Source organism: Bombus vosnesenskii, unplaced genomic scaffold, assembly GCF_011952255.1.
Source record: "Bombus vosnesenskii isolate JDL3184/JDL3185 unplaced genomic scaffold, Bvos_JDL3184-5_v1.1 scf7180000013293, whole genome shotgun sequence".
Taxonomy (NCBI): Eukaryota; Metazoa; Arthropoda; class Insecta; order Hymenoptera; family Apidae; genus Bombus; species Bombus vosnesenskii.
Window position 1 is genome coordinate 838,078 of NW_022882944.1, and position 18,405 is coordinate 856,482.

The 18,405-nt window shown below is 42.8% G+C and overlaps 1 protein-coding gene across 1 annotated transcript in view; it reads right to left on the reverse strand.

The window, feature by feature from the left end:
• LOC117232821 (basement membrane-specific heparan sulfate proteoglycan core protein-like) overlaps positions 1–7,575 on the reverse strand; it is a 128,125-nt gene extending 120,550 nt beyond the window's left edge. The window contains exon 1 of the mRNA XM_033492506.1: positions 7,261–7,575. Coding sequence (XP_033348397.1) covers positions 7,261–7,330 — 70 coding nt within the window. The 5' untranslated portion in view covers positions 7,331–7,575. The remainder of the gene's footprint in view (positions 1–7,260) is intronic.
• Positions 7,576–18,405: the final 10,830 nt, after the last annotated feature.

The window sequence follows — 18,405 nt, forward strand, 5'->3', positions numbered from 1 at the left end:
ATGTTTTACGAATCATAGCTATTTTTCAATTGCGATATAAAATACCGTCGACCATCGCTATTCATCGCGACGTACTTCTTCGTCGAGTGTCCACTGACCGGCACGATCGTTTTGACCAAGAATATCGCAGCCATTTCTTTCCAGAAAGATACTCGGATGGACAATGCGTGCATCCATAAAACACGTCCAAGGTATTTTCTTCCAGGTTCGCTTCTCTATATACGAATAAAGAGACAATCTTTTACCTTTTATTACGTATACGACCGTACTATCGACAGGCGCGTGTAAATGGCAAGCAATTTAATCGTCGTTGGAGTTTTGTCAATTTATCTTGTACGACGACGGTCGCGGATTTCTTTGACAAACGTCGAATATCGCGGATTCCTTAGAGAATCGAATTCGATAGAATCTGGACGAAACGTTAGTAAGCTCGAAGGTAGAATTTCGTACATAATCCCGAGGTTTGTCAAATTTAAAATGGTCGGACGCGTACGTCGTAAAGCGACTCGTGCACAAACGTAATAGAAAAAACGACAAAGTTGGTAATTGCAGTCCATTTTTATCTTTGCGACGTAAAAAGGTAACGTTAAGCTTGTACATCAGACTCGGCTTTTAACAAAACACAGGGTGCAAAACGTAGCTATTAAATTTCTAACCCCTGATTCGTGTTGAGCAACACCTCGGTATAATTATTGGCGTTTCTCAAACAACAAGATGACGTAATTTCGATCTTTTCCATCGAAACGTAAATCTAGTCGCACCGAAAGCCTTAACAAGTGGAACCACTTGACCGAGTTTCGGTGGAGACTTCGAAAGCAATTACACAGGATGTTCGTGAAACGTAGAAACCGAGTTAAATTTCGAAATTCGGATCGACGGTAGGTTGCAAATCTTACGATCGGGGCACTTTCCACTTTTATCGAATAAATATCGAACTCTGGCGAGTCGAGTGTTGGATAAAGTGTCGGAGAACTGCTGCTGGTAAATATTATCCGTTGATTGATTCTACGACGAATGGAGCCTTTTAGTTTGCTTCTGTTTGAAATTACACGCTGTCGCATCGAGCACAGAAGGAAACGATATTACGAAACAGTAACGTGATTTCATTAACGAGATGAAATTTTATTTGAACGATTTAACGAGACCGCGTACGTCTAAATATAGTTAGCAGGTGATTACGCGGAACAGCCTCGCAAAGACAGAATTTAGCACGTGTCGAGGGCCCGTCGTCCCGACACTCTGAGTAATTAAAGCAGCGTGAAGAATCTGATTAGAAAATTCAATGCTTGCGTTGGTCTCCACGCGACGGGTTACGTAGCGTAGCGGCGCAGCACGACGAGTAGAGTTCACTTTTGATGCGGCGAGCGTCTGCGATACAACGTAGAATAGAATACGTTCCAGTTTATATAACGATCTTCGCTAAAACGTCGAAGATGCTTTATTCATTTTCATAATTGGAAAGCAGCATTATCTTGGATTTTCTAAACGGTACCGTACATTCTTTTTTTTTTTTTATTATTATTATAATACACCGTAGAGAATATTAGATGCACTTTCGATGCACGCAAGTGGCGTGGTAAGAGGCATGTTATTAATAGGGTTCGAAGCTTGCAGGCAACTATAGAATCGATCGCGATCGCGTGTCCCTATCGTGATAAGAAAGATCGAGTTAATAATAATCTGGAACGTGCCTTAGAAACCGTTAAACCGATTTCAGGACCATTGCTCTTTTCGATGACCGTGTAATTCCTTTCCTGCAGTGGAAAGTGATTTAGCCGCACGACCGTTACACGAGTTGTCTATGGATATAAATTTGCCGGACACACTCCCGACAACCATCGCATCCGAGGGATTGCTTCCTGTTTCCTCTGCTCTTTCGGCTAAGTGGAACGAAGATATCGATGAAAGGAAGGAGTAGCCAACGTTGAATCTATTTCATTTTTACATCGTCACCTATTAAATACGTCTGTAATTACGTATATACGTATATCGATAGAAAGCCATCGATGGTCGATCGTGTACGTTCGTTGCTTTTTATGTAGTTTAAACGATACACGTTGCGCGTATCTGCATAGCCGTTTTCGTTCGCGAAACATTCACGCGAGTTACTGGTTCGTGATCGCTTGGCCGAAAAATCTCGCCGTGAAAGACGACCGATTCATTTTCACGACGAATACCGCCACACGGAATTGACCCGTTTTTCGTTACAACGGATAAGCTGTTTTCATTTCGTTTCGAGGAAAAATATTGGGAATGCGCGTTAGCGCTAGCAAACGGACAAATGAAATCTCATTGTCTCTCTTTTCTATATAGCTGTTTCGTTCTTATCGTCTATGCGTCTGTTTGTTTTCAGGAGAAAATCAATGCAGGAAATTTAGAATCCTTTCTCGTTTTTTGCATCAAACGCTATCTGACAGAGGCAATTCTCGCGCGTTTCAAGACCGCGTTAAAAAACCACACGTTCGTTTAAAGGTGCAAACGAACGATCCCTTTAACATTTCCAATTTTCTATCGATATTCGTGTACTTGTTGGCGACAAAATAATTTGCTCGGTGAAATTAAAGCGAACTTTATACGTAAGTGGCAAATCAAATTTCTTGTATCTTTCAAGTAAAATGGTAATAAGGAATTAGAAGGTCGAGTGGCGTCTGAAAAATTCACCGGGATTATGATAAATACCTGACAATTAAGAAACCGTTTAACGCCATCAGAGATGCGTTATCAATAGCCTTTCGTGGCGATATCCCTAGCTAGCCGACGCAAAAGCGTTCTGTCACGTTTAATGGAAAGTTCAGTTTCTCCCTTGTCTGCTGATGCCCGAAGGGTACGATAATTTTACGGGTCATTTGCATAATACCGTCGGCCAGTCACGTGAATCACTTTGATAAGCCCAATATCAACGGTTTACGCTCTATCCGTTCGTCTGTTTCCCTGTACTCTGTACGCGATCTTCTCCACCAATGGCTTCCATTTGCCACTCGATCCCGCTAAGCACTGCTGCTCGTATGTCTCCACTTTTCGGTGCTCTAGGCCGTGCTAATGTTATAAACGTTTGATGAAATTCGCTTCGAACGTTTCTACTTTCAGCGTCGTTAATAACCAATTCGGCGAATGCCACGATATTTTTCAAAGATTGGAGATTCGTCAATTCTCTATTCTACTTTTCTGCTTCGCCTGTTGTATTAACCGGTCGGTTGCTTCTAAAACTTTGAAAAGTTTGTACGTAAAACGAGTGGCAGGAAGTAAACGACGACGAGTATACTCAGGGACAGCTAACTGGTTAACTTGAGACGTCGCGTGGAGACGTTCGATGGACATGGATTTTTCGCCCAAAACGAACATTTTATCGCTGTCCGTGACACGTTTCAATGGGAAAGAATTAGAGTCACAGGCAAAGGTTGGAGCAAGATGTAATTCCATTAAATTAAACAGAGCCGGCAATCCTCGATAAAAGTATGGAAACGGTGGGACACGTGGAGAGGCGTCGACATCGGACAATAGGCTGCATTTGCATTCAGAAACGATAAATGCAGAAAGGCAGTTCGTGACGGCGCAAATGTGCGTCGCAAGGTGAGGCGGGATTGCTTAATAAGCACTTGTTGCAATAATCGGATGAAAATAAAGCTGGCGGGTTGTAGCGGTACACGCGATGTAATAACCTACCTACCAATGCGATGCTTGGCCGGCTTTAATTTTGACATTCTCCGATGGAGTTGAAACGAGGTGTGCTCTAAATCCACAATATCCGTCCGAGTAGCTCCCCGAACATGGCATAATAACATCAGCTGCTACAACTTCAATAGAACGCCGCAACGTCCTTGCGGTGTGCAACCCCTTCCATCCCCAAACGACGGAACTTGAGTTTGGCAAATTGGGTTCTCGACTTACAATCAACCGCATTCCGCAAACGTGTAACACGTCCGCCTGAGCGCACAATTCCGAGACACTATCCTTCGAAATATCGAGATATCGCTGTTACCTTGCTCATCGACATCGACGCTTCCTCAACGTTTCCACCTCGCTACTCCCATATCTTTCGTCTATTCGTCGCGACTGGAACGCGACTAATCGTATGCTCGAGTTTAGAGTTGCTCGGACGAGTAACGTTGAAACAAGCGAATCGAAGAATAGATCGTATAGAGAGAAGGTACATGCGAACAGAAATTTGGCGTTGCTGAAGAAAAATAGTATTAATTAGGATCCGATGGTCGAGGTATCGACGGAATCGAAGGCAAAGAAGTTCTCCGCGCGAGGGACGAAAGTATGGGAACACAGCTTACGAAATTCATGATAATACGGCAACTTTGGCACGGCATGCTTTTACAAGAACTTTCCTAACGTAAACTCTGCAAGTTCGTTAGAAGACAGTAGTGTACACAGGAAGAATAAACCGTGGATTCGTACGAAAATAAAATTCCAATTTCGATCGAGGCGAGCCGAGTCGGTTGCAGAGACGATAGAAAGGCGCGTGGTCAACAGGAAACGGAAAGATTGATTTCACGAGTCAAAGACGAGCCCCGGCAAGTTAGTTATCGGTAAATGAGCTGTCGCTTAAAAATGCAATTTTCCACGACGCTCCTAAGAAAGTTCGCCTCGATGGAATTTCCAGACACCTCGTCCCCGTCGATCTGGCCACGGATAGCCTGGATGGAAACTACCGCAAGACGCGATGATGTCAACGATGCCGAGGAGATGGCGGCAAATTTGTTCTGTTAATTCGGCCCATGTTTATTTTCCCTAAACTAATAGCCCGACGGGAAAGCAGAATAACGTGTTCATTAAAGAACGCGGATAATCGAGTTTCAAGTTTTTAAGCGCGCCACGATTTCCCGCTATCGCGATATTTCCGATATATTTGAATCTATATTCGATCGTCCCGTAAGTAACGCTAAGATCTTTTTGTTCTTTTTTTTTTTTTTTTTTTTTTTTTTACTGTTTTAGTTTTGCTAAGACTTTAGCTGAGAACAATGGGAGTTGTTTCTATCGGAGTTTTAAAACATTGGGATAAAAAAACCGAATAGGGAAGGGTAACAAATTGTGAAAAATACGGGAAAATTCATCGCTGATCGAATCTCATCCGATATGTAAGCAACAAAGACTACAAAACTTGTATTCGGAGCTGGAGCTTGAGTCCGAATTATTTTGAGTTTTCATGCTGCATCGAGCATAGATTAGAATCGCGCGTTGAAGAAAATATTCTATCTATCCTTATGTATAATAACAGTTACAATTAATAACGTTGTGAAATGCTTTGTTATCGGAAATTGTAATGGCGGAATTTAATTTCATCAGACCCGAGGGAAGTTTCATAATTATATTCTATAAACTTTTAATTAAAGGCACGCGTTCTCGGTTACGCGATATACAGGTACGGATTCGATATTCAACGAATGTTCTTGCAAACCGTTAAAAATAGATTAGCTGCGTTCAAAATACGATCGCAACGTAACGTAAATTCTGTTGCTAATAAATAACACGGACAAGTTTTCATTTCGTTTCCATAGCTTCTCCATTAGCTGAAGTTCCATTCCACTTTTCTGTCATATTATTTCGTTTTTGCTGCTTCTAAACTTGTTCGTTTGATCGTTGCGCGTTGTTTCAGCGATAAACAAGGTTATTAATACCAACGTGTAGAGGTTAATTATTTTAATAAACCACAGCGATGAGGTAACGCTTTTCTACGTTGTACGCGTTCTTTGGTAAAATGTTTAATTACTAATTGCCGGTATAACGATTAACAACGCGATACGAATGTTTACACGATCGAAAGGCACGAATATTCCTATTTTGAAAAGAAAGATTTTACTCTGCAACGATTTAACGATTCTTTCGTTAAACATTTCCAAAGAAACTGTAGTTTCCAAAAGTTGCAGCGTACGCGTTTGAAAAAGTACGTTTCGTGGAACAGATTCTTGCTAGGATCGCATGTTGCATAAGCATCGATTTTTAAGTCATCGATTCCTCCTTCAGCGATACAATTTATGCAAAACACGGTATAGTTGTATATGGCAAATATCCGTGAAAATACCGTTTCGAAATCAGCCGCCAGATAGCGAACGGTCGCATAAATAAGCCGTGTATCTGCATTTTTGAATAATTTTGACGCCTTGTTATCGCGGCAAACGTGTCCTCGCTATTTCTTACGCGATAATCTCTCGCCAACACCGCCAAGCATTTTTATCGTCAAAGTTGTTACCGCGTAACAAAGTTACACGCGAATTGCTGCTGGATATTAATATTTAAGCGGCCAAGTTTAAACACGTTCGTGTTACCTTTTACGCGCACGATCTTAACGATTCTTCGGGCTACGAATATCGTCAATGGTGTCTCGTTATGCTCTGATTACTAAGAATTTAGCTATTTTTAACAAAGATGGGTCGCGAGCCCTTTAAATACCATTTTTCGACTCTCGGTTATATTCTCGTTAAGAGGAAACTTCGTCGACTAAAATACTTTGCAACTCGAGTTTCGCCGTTTCCAGTTCATGGAAATGAAGAACGATGGTTCGGCGTAACTCGAGCTAAATGGTCGCGTCGTAATGAAAAATTGTTCGAAACATCGGTAACGGTTCTGTCGCGTCGAAATTATTGGCAAGTTGCCTTCACCAGACTCTCGAGAATCCTCGGTGATCGTAACTCTTTTATTCATGAATCCATTCATCCTATGGAAATCAACTAGACCGCGATAGCGGTTAAAGACACTTAAGAATGCCCGGCTGGAATAACTCTGTCTTTCCATAATTGCGAAAGCACTCGAAGCTTCTTATCCGCCGGTGTTCCATGACTTTTTACCGCGTGCGATGCTGCGAATTCCTCGGATAACTGCGATCCTCGTTTCCACAGGTGCAAAAAGCCTCGCGTGCGAGCCACTCGATCGAAAGCTTCTTCGTGAACGCGAAACACCTCGAATAAGACGTTTCGCCGCTTTTCCTCGCCTTAACTTCCCCTCGAAACCCGCCTTCGAGGGAGCGTTAATACGCCTCAGAAATTGCCATCAGCTCGTTGACTGCCAAACACCGAACCGTTACGATCTCACCACGCAACGTTACGAGACCGATCGGTAGACCGATCTCTTTTGGCTTCCTCGTCGTTGGATAAGATAAATCACTCGCAATTTCGAATCTCGTGAACTCGAACAGCCCTGACATTTTGAAACAATTGAGAAACATTTTACGAGAAAGTCAGGCGTGTACGAGTTCCGAAACAGCTCTAACAGCCGTCGAATCCTAGCATCTTCGATAAGAGATGAATGCAGACTCACCTATTTGGTGCGAGAGGAACGTGACGAGAGGCAGCACGGCGTACAGCCATCTTCCACGACGATCCTTCATACTGTCGATCTTTCTTTCTTTCCTGTCTCTGCGCTGATCCTTCCTCGCCCCTCGAACAACAGCTACGACGAACGTGAACACACTTCGATCTCTTTAACAGTTACTCGCAGAGATCGTGGTATCATTCGATGTAATCAGGACTCGGATACACCCATCTCACTTTCATCCTTTTGCCCCAGCTTATCTGCGTTCCGTGTGCAAGCTAGCATCCAGAATCATAACTGATTTCCAATCAGTTCGTCTTCCGCTCTTTGGATTCGCTGGTCGCGCGAACGAATATTTGCGAAATACGCGACGACCACCGATTCCCTGTTAGACGTGGCGTCGTTGGAAAAAGCAACGTTAATGGCGAAGAAAGAATGCGACGCGAGGACGCGAACACAGCATCGGTAGATAAGGATTTTACGAATCTATCTGGTGCTTTCCCCTTGGTGATCGAGAAAACGTGGATTCGAGGAGGGATCGTATTATTCGTCGTGCACGTGGCTTGCTTCGAGCCAGGATTTCCACGCGTGCATTATCGATTCTTTCGAATCTATTTGTAAGCTTTTATCGACAGTGGCTGTAATTTCGATCCCCCGAAGTTTTAATATCGCGCGACGATCGGCCTCCCGGGGATTAAGCTCTTTTGCGCGTGGAAACCGCTATTACATCTGCCCGCTATATCCTTCGATCGGGATTCGCATCGATCGTAATTCGAGACAATTCTCTGCCGCTTTAGCCGGTTTACAGGCCGACTCGCGTTTTCCTCGATCTTGCAATCGCGAGAAACCGGACCATTGGTTCAAAGTTTGCGCGAGAAATCGTCCGTGATCGCTTCTCGCTGTGCGAACGAATCTCCAACAACGTTGTGAAAAGCGTGGAACGACGAAGAAAGAAACGGCGCGATGGCACCGAGTACCTGCCGTGTACCGTTCGATATGTGTTTTTTACAGTTTATGTTCTCGGCTTGTGTCCTTGCACGTTGTCGCGAACAATCGGTACAAATGGGCGTACAAATGGGTTCTTCCTGCCTGTCCATTTAATTCAACCTCTGAGGGAAATCGTGCACTCGTTCGCGTTCATCACACGGTCCGAGCATGGGCCATTAAACGAGCGTCATAGGGCGCATTAATCGCACGGTAATCCGCCTGTCTAGCCTTCGTGTTTCATCGCCTCGCTGTAATGTTTAAGCGGTTGATCGCTGCAACTTCTCTCGTTCCGCTGCAGCCTCCCTGAACCCTGAAAAATAACGAAACGACGAATTATTTGACAAAGTTTGTCCTTCGATCGAACATCTTCGGCATCGCAACGATTAAATGATGATGAAACGCGTAATATCACGCTTCTCTCTCGCGCGCCGACGAGAAACAGCTCGAAGAGTACGAGATATCACTTAAAATCGATTTTTATTCGTTTATCCTTCTTTTCTGCAGTTTTGCAAATTAAAAATAGATACTCTCACCCTTTGTGTCAATCACGTGACAGTTTTATCGGATATTTTTAACAACGTATCAGATTTCCGATAACTGCTACACCGTTCAACTTTACGCCTATCAGCTTCCATGGTATCGGCTAGCAGGCCAGTTTGGCCTAAAACTTACTCGCTAAATCACCGCGCGATATATTCCATCGTAGAAAGTTTCCAATTTAAAGCCTCTTCCTATGTTCTTGCTTTCAGAAATATGTACATGAATCGCGACCAGCGAAAGCAAATTCACGGTATACGTTAGCAGGGGGAAATAATAAAAACGCGAAGCGCAGACTGTGCGCGGCGCGAACTACTCGACACGTGGAAAAATACAAGTAACAGGAAGAGTAGAATAAACACAGCGTAACTACAATCTCAAGTAGGCGATGTTCTTCGACCGGTTCGCGATCGGTATCGATCGTTACTTTCTAAAAGACGGTCGAACATCCGTCAGTTTCTCTACCGCGAAGCAACGTTTGTCCACACAACTGACCAGCTCTGCTCCGGATTTACCCGCGTTTCGTCTGCCTGCCTGTTTCCAAATTTTAATCCAAATTTAATCGAAATTTTAATCAAACGCGTGTACGTACACGTTCGCTTAATCCTTGATTTACAAGTACAAGCTACGTCGTTTCAAATCACAACTTTAACTAACAATTTGCAATTGCAATCGAGCGTAACGTATCGTTTCGCGTCTCTACGCTAAGGTTCCATCGACATGGTCGAGATTACTTGAAACTTCCCAACATATTTTCTACTATATCGCCACTGATGGCCACTCGTTACGCCCGAAAAACATAGGATTCGCGACAACGCTGTTCAGACTATTATTTTCGCAATCAGACGAGCGCAGTAGGGTCTAAATCGATCGCACTTGTTCGCCTGTCCGACGCGACGAAACGAATCCATAATCGGGAAATGTACAATATAGGAACGGCCAGTGATTGGTACAGCTCGGCCAGAGTGCTTAAACCAATCTCGACAGTTAGAGAAGGCTGTTACAAATCCCATGGTAGTTAAGGCGTCTTAAGCGTCTTGTATGTATTCGTCCAATTCTGGACGAACGAGGTGTAATTGGGTCTTTCTATTCCCGTTGGCTAGACGATGCCAGATTCCAAGTTGCGCAGCTATAGTATCCTTGTCGTCTAGCAGGTGCACCGGCAAGTCCTCGGGATTAAAATAGTCCGGGAATCACGCGTATAGCTCTGCAGTTTAAGATTGACCTACGACCCGATTACAGTCTAGTCCAGAGTACGGATACGACCGGGATTTGGACAACCGAATCGTTGCTGGCGGCTGACGATCCTCCACGCTCCGAGGAACTGTACTGTTGTCGGTTTACTCTAGGAATTCGGTCGCTCGGCACTGTTCTACCACGGAAACAACCGATTTTTTAGATTTCCGGCGACAACGTGTCGCTCAGAACCCTCGTTTCCGTTCCGCGAGAAAAATCTTTGCCGCTTGATTTATCGCTGTTAAATGGAATACTATCCCGTGGAAACGAGAGACACGAGGTTTCGTCGAAAAATGTATACGCTTCTGGTAATTGAGAAAATCTGTGGCGCTTTCTACAAGTACCAAGTTGGTATTTTGCATAAGAACGGAAGAACGCAGCAGTATACAATTATCGCGAATAGCGTAAGATTTGTCGATACAAGAAACAGCTATTAAAGCGAGCGTGGAAGGAGCTTTGAAAAAGGCAAAGTGGATACAAAGTATGTATATCATCAGCCATCGCGGTTTTTCCTGTCATCAACGTCTCGAACAACTTTCAGCAGTCTGCTGCTCAACTTCTTACGTAGACCGGTTCAAATTATTAAGCGTTGAGAGCAGTTTCGCTCGGATATACCGCGACCCTTTCTATCGTCCCGGCTATGTTACGAGATATTACGTTGAAAAATTCCCGCGAGCCGTATACTTGAGAGGAATCGCGATGCTCGGGTTACTTAAGAAAGAAGCTACAAATCTCTTAATCGTTGCGAGATTATCCGTGAAAGCGAAGGGTCTGAGCCGATACGAAACCTTGTTCGAAGGAAAACCATTGTGAGTAAAATCGGTGGTTCCATCGCGAAATTCATCGACGTACTAATTTGACGACTGCAGCTTCCTCTTAGTCAAATAATCGTAACGCTGGTCTCGGTATATCGTTAAGCACGACGCATAGTAAATTGGTTTCCTTCGTTTCGAACGACGTTTAGGTAACGCGTCACAAGGATGGACACGGAAGTTGCATCGTTAGCAACAGCAACTGCAAGCAACAGTTTCGATGCACGTCACAAGTACACTCTCGTTGCTCTGAAGCAGATTGTGCGACAAAAACGCAGCACGGCCGACAAGTTGCTACGCTCTTGAAAACAAGGTAGAGTTACAAGTAGCTTTGCACGAAAAATAAAGAGACGTACTAGAGATATCGCATTTGGTACGCGGAATTTACCACACGCGTGATATAATCTGTCGGAGAAGAGTAAGAAAAAATTGTAATCGATCTTGAATATAGATCTTTTTCTTTGCGATTTCATTATACGCTTGATGTTTCAGAGAACAGAATACTGCAAGTTCAACTTGAACTTCCAATACGTACGATATATATACACAAATTGAAAATGCAAATTTCTATCGTACGTTCTATCTATCTACCTTCTTCTATCGTACGTACGTCCATGAAATTTGTCAAAAATTTCGATCGAAAACCTATCTATCGGATGAACGTTTCATGCGCGATACGAAGTATACGTATTATATATACGGCGAAATTATAAGGATAATGATCTCGCAGAATGCAGGAAACGAGAAGCCGATGACGCGCAAGATATTCGGACAGATTAATAAAATGAAAACTGTACCCTAACGACTGAGAAAGGATTTTGTTTGTAACGGATATTAATTAAGAACGAACGGAACATAGTTTGTTCGTCGCGTGAATCGATAGATTTTGAATTCTAACAACGTGAAATAATTGCCACTGTGTTTTTAAAAAATATAACGATTCGCACGTATTTCGTTTTATGGGTGAGAAATTTCAGAAAAAATGTAAAATGTTCGCATTGGCGATTCCTCCGTGTTTCGAAACAACCTTTCCCCGTACCATACTTCGTGGAATCTCGTATTATAAATTGCAGCAGCCAATAAAAGAAAACGAAAAAGGGGGCACGAGAGAAACTTTCGAAAGCTTTGCGTAAACGCATTTCGAAACTAAAAGTTTTCCATTAATCACAACCCGGGCAGAATTTCAAAAACACGATATTAATTTAGCTTTTAAGGTGAAGTTGCGGCCTTTTGAAGTTAATCCTCTAAAAAAAAAATCTAAAAAGAGCGACGTAATTTAGCTAATCGTTCAGAATTTTTTAAAACGAGTCCCTATAGAAAATTACGCGTTATTTCGTTCATTGATAACCATTTGGCGATATCAGGGGATACCATGCGAACGAAACGCTTCCATCTCGCAAACTGAACGAGCAAATTACTTCTCGCGCGATATTAAAAGTAAGTCGCTCTCGCCGGGTATCAATTTTCCGAAATCGAATTCGACGAACGCCAGCCTCTCGCTAGAACAGCTTCGAAGGAAACATATCGATCATCCGTGTACCACGCTAGAAGCTTCGGCTTTTCGTTCTATCGTCAATTTACATTTCATATGAGACGTTAAAGACAATTCCGTGCCATGGATTAACAAATAGCTCGAACAGCACAAAATATTCGAATTTTCGATCGACAGGAATATCGGAGCACTGTCAAAGGAACGTCCAATTACGAATAATAGACGCGCGAAGATGCGAAGGTAGAATAGTGCTGCGAGAACGATAAAACGATATGGATGAAAAATTCGGCATGACACTGTAACTCCTCTGATCACTTGATCGTCGCACTGCGTTAAATCCAAAGAGCGGTATCTTTCACTTTACACTTAATCGAACAAACGATACGATAGCGTCGCACAGACTCGCGTGACAAGTAGGTACATTTATTAACCGATCGCGACGAAGGACGCAGAATAGTCCATTCACTGTCACCGTGAAAAGTACGTTACCGTTGTGTCACTGTGCATCACACGATCCCATCTAATCTGACAAGTTCAAGGAGGGAACGCTGTTACAAGAGATTGGTCCGTCATGTCGCGTAAATGTTTCGTTTCCCGACCAATTTTTCAGCCATTTCTTACCCTAATTCCACCCAACGGCCATGAAAATTTCTCTATGTTCCCTCGTCCTTTCGCATCTTTCCATTTTCATTCCCGTTTGGACAGCGCGTAATAAATAATTATTTAAGCTGGCCAAATATATTAGGTACGCCTTATCTTTCGATGCTCGTCCCCATCTTTCTGCTATCCCCATTTCTCCTGCCTTCCGACACATTTTCTCTTTTCCTGTAATTCTCTTCCCTCGTGGTTTCGTATGTCCCTTTGTGATTAATTTAAATTCATAATTTCGCTGGACCAAAGTCGAATTTTGTTGGAAGCAACCGAAAAAAAGTACGATCGAAGGCTTCTTAACTATCGTCTCGACGAACAAGCGCAGACGTTTACGCAAAATGCTTTAATTACGCAACGAGAAAAACGTTATGGAAGAGCATAATTTTTTGTCTAACGACGAGTCCAGAGAAGTTATGCAATTCTCATCGTAATTGTCGAGTTAATTGCGTTCCGACGAATTCCTACCGTGGCAAGGAATCTTTGTACCAGCAATTTGTTATTTCTATTTTTATCGATTAGTTTAATTGAATTTATTTGTTTGAACTACGTAGACTCGACTTTAGTCGGACCCGATATACGTCTTCTTCACTTCGAACTTGATAGGAGACAGATAAAAATAGGTTGTCGATAAACAAATGAAATCAACGAGCTTTTCGACGTTAACGATGTTAGCGGTAATTAACAAATATTTGCAAAGAAAATACATTCGAAGGTGAAGTAAATGAAATAAATGACGCGAAACATTTTAATCAATTTTTCCTTTCTTGTCTTCTTCTTTCTTATCTTTGCACGATAGAAACAAAATATCGTTAGATTCCCAAGAACAAGCCGGGCGAAACAGATTTATCTTGTTTCGCCGTCGCGATGTAACGAAAGTTCGCTTGATCCTCGTTGAACGTACAACGTATACTACTTCGTTCGCATAAATTTCAAACGTTTGACTACCGCGAGGAAGTTTCCTCGGTGATCGAAACTCGGATCAAAGAAACGGAATAAAAGAAAGGGGGCGAAGCAACGAAGAATGAATCGTAGCAACGTCGGACTTAAGAAATACAGTATCACGGAGCACGGAAACTTTCACTAGCGACAAATCTGTTACACTGGCAATCCCCTGATCCCGGATCCCTGATCCAGTCCGGACTGCGGCCGATCTAACCGCAAATAAACGTTATCGGGTGGTCGCTGGGGGAAAAGAAACAAACTCCCCTCGATAAACGAGGCTCGAAGCGAGCTACGGTGTAATATCGCCTTGCATATCGTCCGGGAATTCTGCCTCGTAAATTGACCAATGCTACCCCCACCCTGCCGTTTCTTCGAAGCGCGTTCGTGGAACGGAGTTCCGGCGATCCTATCTGTCCATCCGTCTCGCACCAAGTCGCAGGATCCCAGAGACGAACCCTATCTTGCAAATTGACCGAATTCGCGGCCCCGGTCCGTCAATTAATTCGCAATCCGGTACGTACCGCGTACGTGTAACGCGAAACTTGTGGTCGAATCGCCTGGCAACAAAACCCACTGCGATTCTCTAGATGTGCGATCGTTCGAGGTCGGTTAATCGGCCGTTCGCACGTACAAGATCGACTGCAGCACGTCCTCGGTCCGTTTGACGAATCCACTGCCCGCGCTCTTCTTACCACGTTCAATTCACCACGTGGTGCCGAACAACAATCCGTTGGAATTACGCGGAATACGCGATTGCTTCACGAACGGATCATTCTGTGTTAATATCACCTAAGCGTTAACGAATAATCGTATACTAACGATGGACGTGTGGTGATGTCGCTGTCGAAGCAACTTGTCCTGCCGCGATACTACGTCCGATGTTATCCTCGCGTGGCGGCTTGTCCGCGACTGAAAGAGCTTGCAAGCCAACCCCATCCGTGTTTCCGAGCTTGGCCGTCACAGCGCTGCTGCAACCCTTACTCCAATTCACCACTCCCCCCTCGTTCTTGCTCTAGCTTTTCCCTCTCCAACCGCTTTTCCATCACCACCCCTCTCTATCTTCCACACCTCCCATCCGATCCGTCAGTCCATTGCTCCATCGCAAAAACCTAACCCTCTGTGTGTCCTTTCTTCGATGCTGGATTCTTACGAGTCCTAACTCTTGCCCAAAGGCTACTACACTTTCTCGCCTTTCCGTACTCCGTGTTGGATATTTCGTACATCGAGCATTTTCGACCACTCGAAAATTCACGTAATTCGATGACTTATCGAATCAAGTTTAACGCTGCACTTGCGAACATTTCGTCGGCAAGATTGCTGCTTACTATCGGCACGGTGTATTATCGGAAAACGCCTAATTCTCCTCTTTCGATTATGTCCCTATTTTACGCCATTACGTACGGCGTACGATACGATAAAAGTAATTACGAGTTTACCAAAAGAATAATTCCACCCTCTTTTAAAGATGGAAGACCCATCCTCTGAATGCTGAATGGCAAGATTGTACGACCTAAAATACGCGTCCAGATGAATAGGGAATCCTCCACTCTTTAGGAATTGAATAAGTTTTTCAGTCCGGGATTTAGACGTAACGATCATGTAAGTGAAGTATGTAGCGTTTTGCTCGGACTGGAATCCTACTATGGTTAACTATAGCATCGGCGAATCTCTTAACGAAAGCAACGTATTCCGCTGGAACGCTATTCTTCAAACTTTGTCGACGGAAACTATCTTCGTTTCTACCGTCTAATCGCTTGCCACGTTGCAGTTTTCGATACTGTTCCTTATAATCACAGCGTGTAATATATGTTAGATTGTTCGAAAAGTTTCTTTCGTTTCAAAAGATGATAATAGATGAACGACAATTTCCGTTTTATGTTATTTTATCGAATTAGCTACGATCCATTTCGTTCTATTTCTATTATTATGTTCGCGCATAATTCAATGAACTAATACAAAGCAAGAAACATTGTGCGTCTATTACTTCCTTACAAAACGAAAGAAACATTTCGGACAAGCTAACGTGTATTTTTCAAAATTCTCCTCGTGATTAGACGATCGCCTTGAAATCGCAAGTAAGCAAATTTTTGCTCGCTTTCGCAATTGATTTCTCGTTCAATTTAGTTTCAATTTAGGACGAGAAAAAAGAGCGTGTCGAATATACACAAGTACGTCGTGGAAAAATGTTATCGATTGAAGTGTCGGCGTACATTGGTATAGAATATGCGCTGCTCATCGATATTCCTGAAATGCATTTAACTGTGAAATTGCTGAATGATCTCGTTAAAACAGCGAAACGTTCTTTTCGTTTTAGCCAACACGGTAGATACGCGTCTATTTAGAAATTACTCGTTACTTGCCAGTGCTTGTTTTACTATTATACGCCGTTGTTTCTTCCAACAATCTGCATCGTTGAATAGACAGAAGCTGATGACGATATAGAAAGAATAATATAACATATCCCATGTTGAATTACGCCAACGATCGAATTATTCGTAGAAACGTATCGTGAGAACGTGAGAACATCCAGATCGATGACAAATGTTTCCTTGGTCCGAGGGGTGTCGGGAAAACGAGAAACGGTTAACAATTTTGGATTTCATTTTCAGGTGTACGATATACATACAAGTGGACGGGGATAAACGAACATAGAATACAGGTGCAATTTGAAAAACGCAGCGCCAAGCGCTAAGGGCGACGAAGCAGGGCTCTGTGGTACGATAAAAGTGTATTCCCAGAGCAATAGTTGGTAACTTTGAGCGCGTAGCATTTAGTTATACTTGTTTTTAGTGAAATATAGACGAGACGAGCTCGACATTAATGGCATTGTTGCATTAGGTCAGATACTTTGGACGTTGAAAGTGTCGTGCCGCTCCACGCCATGGCATCTGCCTCTGCTCATTTTTATGAGAACGGCGAATTTGACGTTAATTAGATCGTTACGTCGTTTGTTCAGGATCTCTCGACGAATCAGCCAACAGTGTCGACGTCGTTCGTTGCCTGTTGATTACAGTTCTCTCTAAAACACGTAATACCATTTTTATTCGCGATTATTGAAACATTCGAATTTCTTTGAAACGTGGAATAGCGAACGCTACGTCGGCAGGCGCTCCGGGCAATGGTCGAAAAATCGCTGTATTTACTATGACAGGACGAGTACAAGCGATTTCTGGGAAATATGCAACGTTTTAAGAAGAAAAAATTCGCGTGAGCTCGAGTAAGTGGGATTATTCGTCCGGTCGTAAAATTCGTGAGATTTATAAAGGTGACTGGATCGGTGTTGCATGCCTTCACAGAGTGGCGTTTGTAAAGTTTTTCGTGACCGATATCAGCGACAGTCATCGCTTCGCTAAGCTGAAAGAAAGTTTATAAACAACCTGCAAAGCATCGGTTACGTGTATTACGTGTACAAGTTTATCGAGAGAACTAGGAAATCTAACCTATTTCCGGTCTAGATAGGAAGCTGAGAGAGTTTCGGATCTATCAACCTCTCTTCTCTCAAATACGCCCTTGAGTCAGATGGATTTGAAGATAAGTAGAGAAGCAAGTAGCCCCAGAAACGAAAGCTGTATCAAAGTAAAGGATAAACGATGAAAAACGAAAAGAAAAGGAATGAAAAAATCGCAGTTAAGAGCGAATGAAAAACACCGAGTCACGGCGAATTTGTAATATAAACGGATATCGGACGTTTAAACATACAAGCCAACAAGCTTTAAATCGTTTAATCGGTTTCGTATTAACGTACGTAATGTTTTTTGCCATTTCATCCCCGTTACTTTTCCAATTTTTCGTTTATTCGCATACTTGAAAAATGAGAGTTCCAAGCAAACGAAGTACATTTAAAATCGCGTTTAACATGGTGTTTCGCGCCTCAAAAGCAAAAAAAAAAAAAAAAAAAGCAAAAAGATAAAAAAAGGAAAAGGAAAGTAAAGAAATAAATCGATGTGGTATATCCGGATCGAAAATATAGCGGCCATTAGTTATCGCGCTGATATCTGATAGCAACATCGTACGTTAAGATAATATTCCGCGAGGTAAGAAAATTTGAATATAGAATAGCAATGTTGAATTTACTATGCGTGATATCGACACTAGCATCGAACGAGAACAATCTTCCGAAGACGAAGAACTCCTTCGCAGAATATTTTTTTCGATATTGGAACGGGAATCGAATGCATAATGCATCGGTTGAAAATATTTCATGGCCTCTGTACCGCCGATACGTCTTACTGTTACCTAAACGATCGCTCGTCCTTTGAATAAAAAATAGGAAAAGAGCAAGATCAATTTTCACGTTATTCGTTGCATCTATCGTATCGATTCTAATTAAATAAATGATAGATTAGAGTCGAACTACGTTCCACAAATTATGAGAATACGAGATTCCGACGTTATTTCCAGCGCTACTTCAAAATCCTTAAGCAGAGACGTTCGTCCTGAAAAAAATGGAATGTCTCGTTGCGTTAACTTACGAGCTACGCAATTAAATTTTTT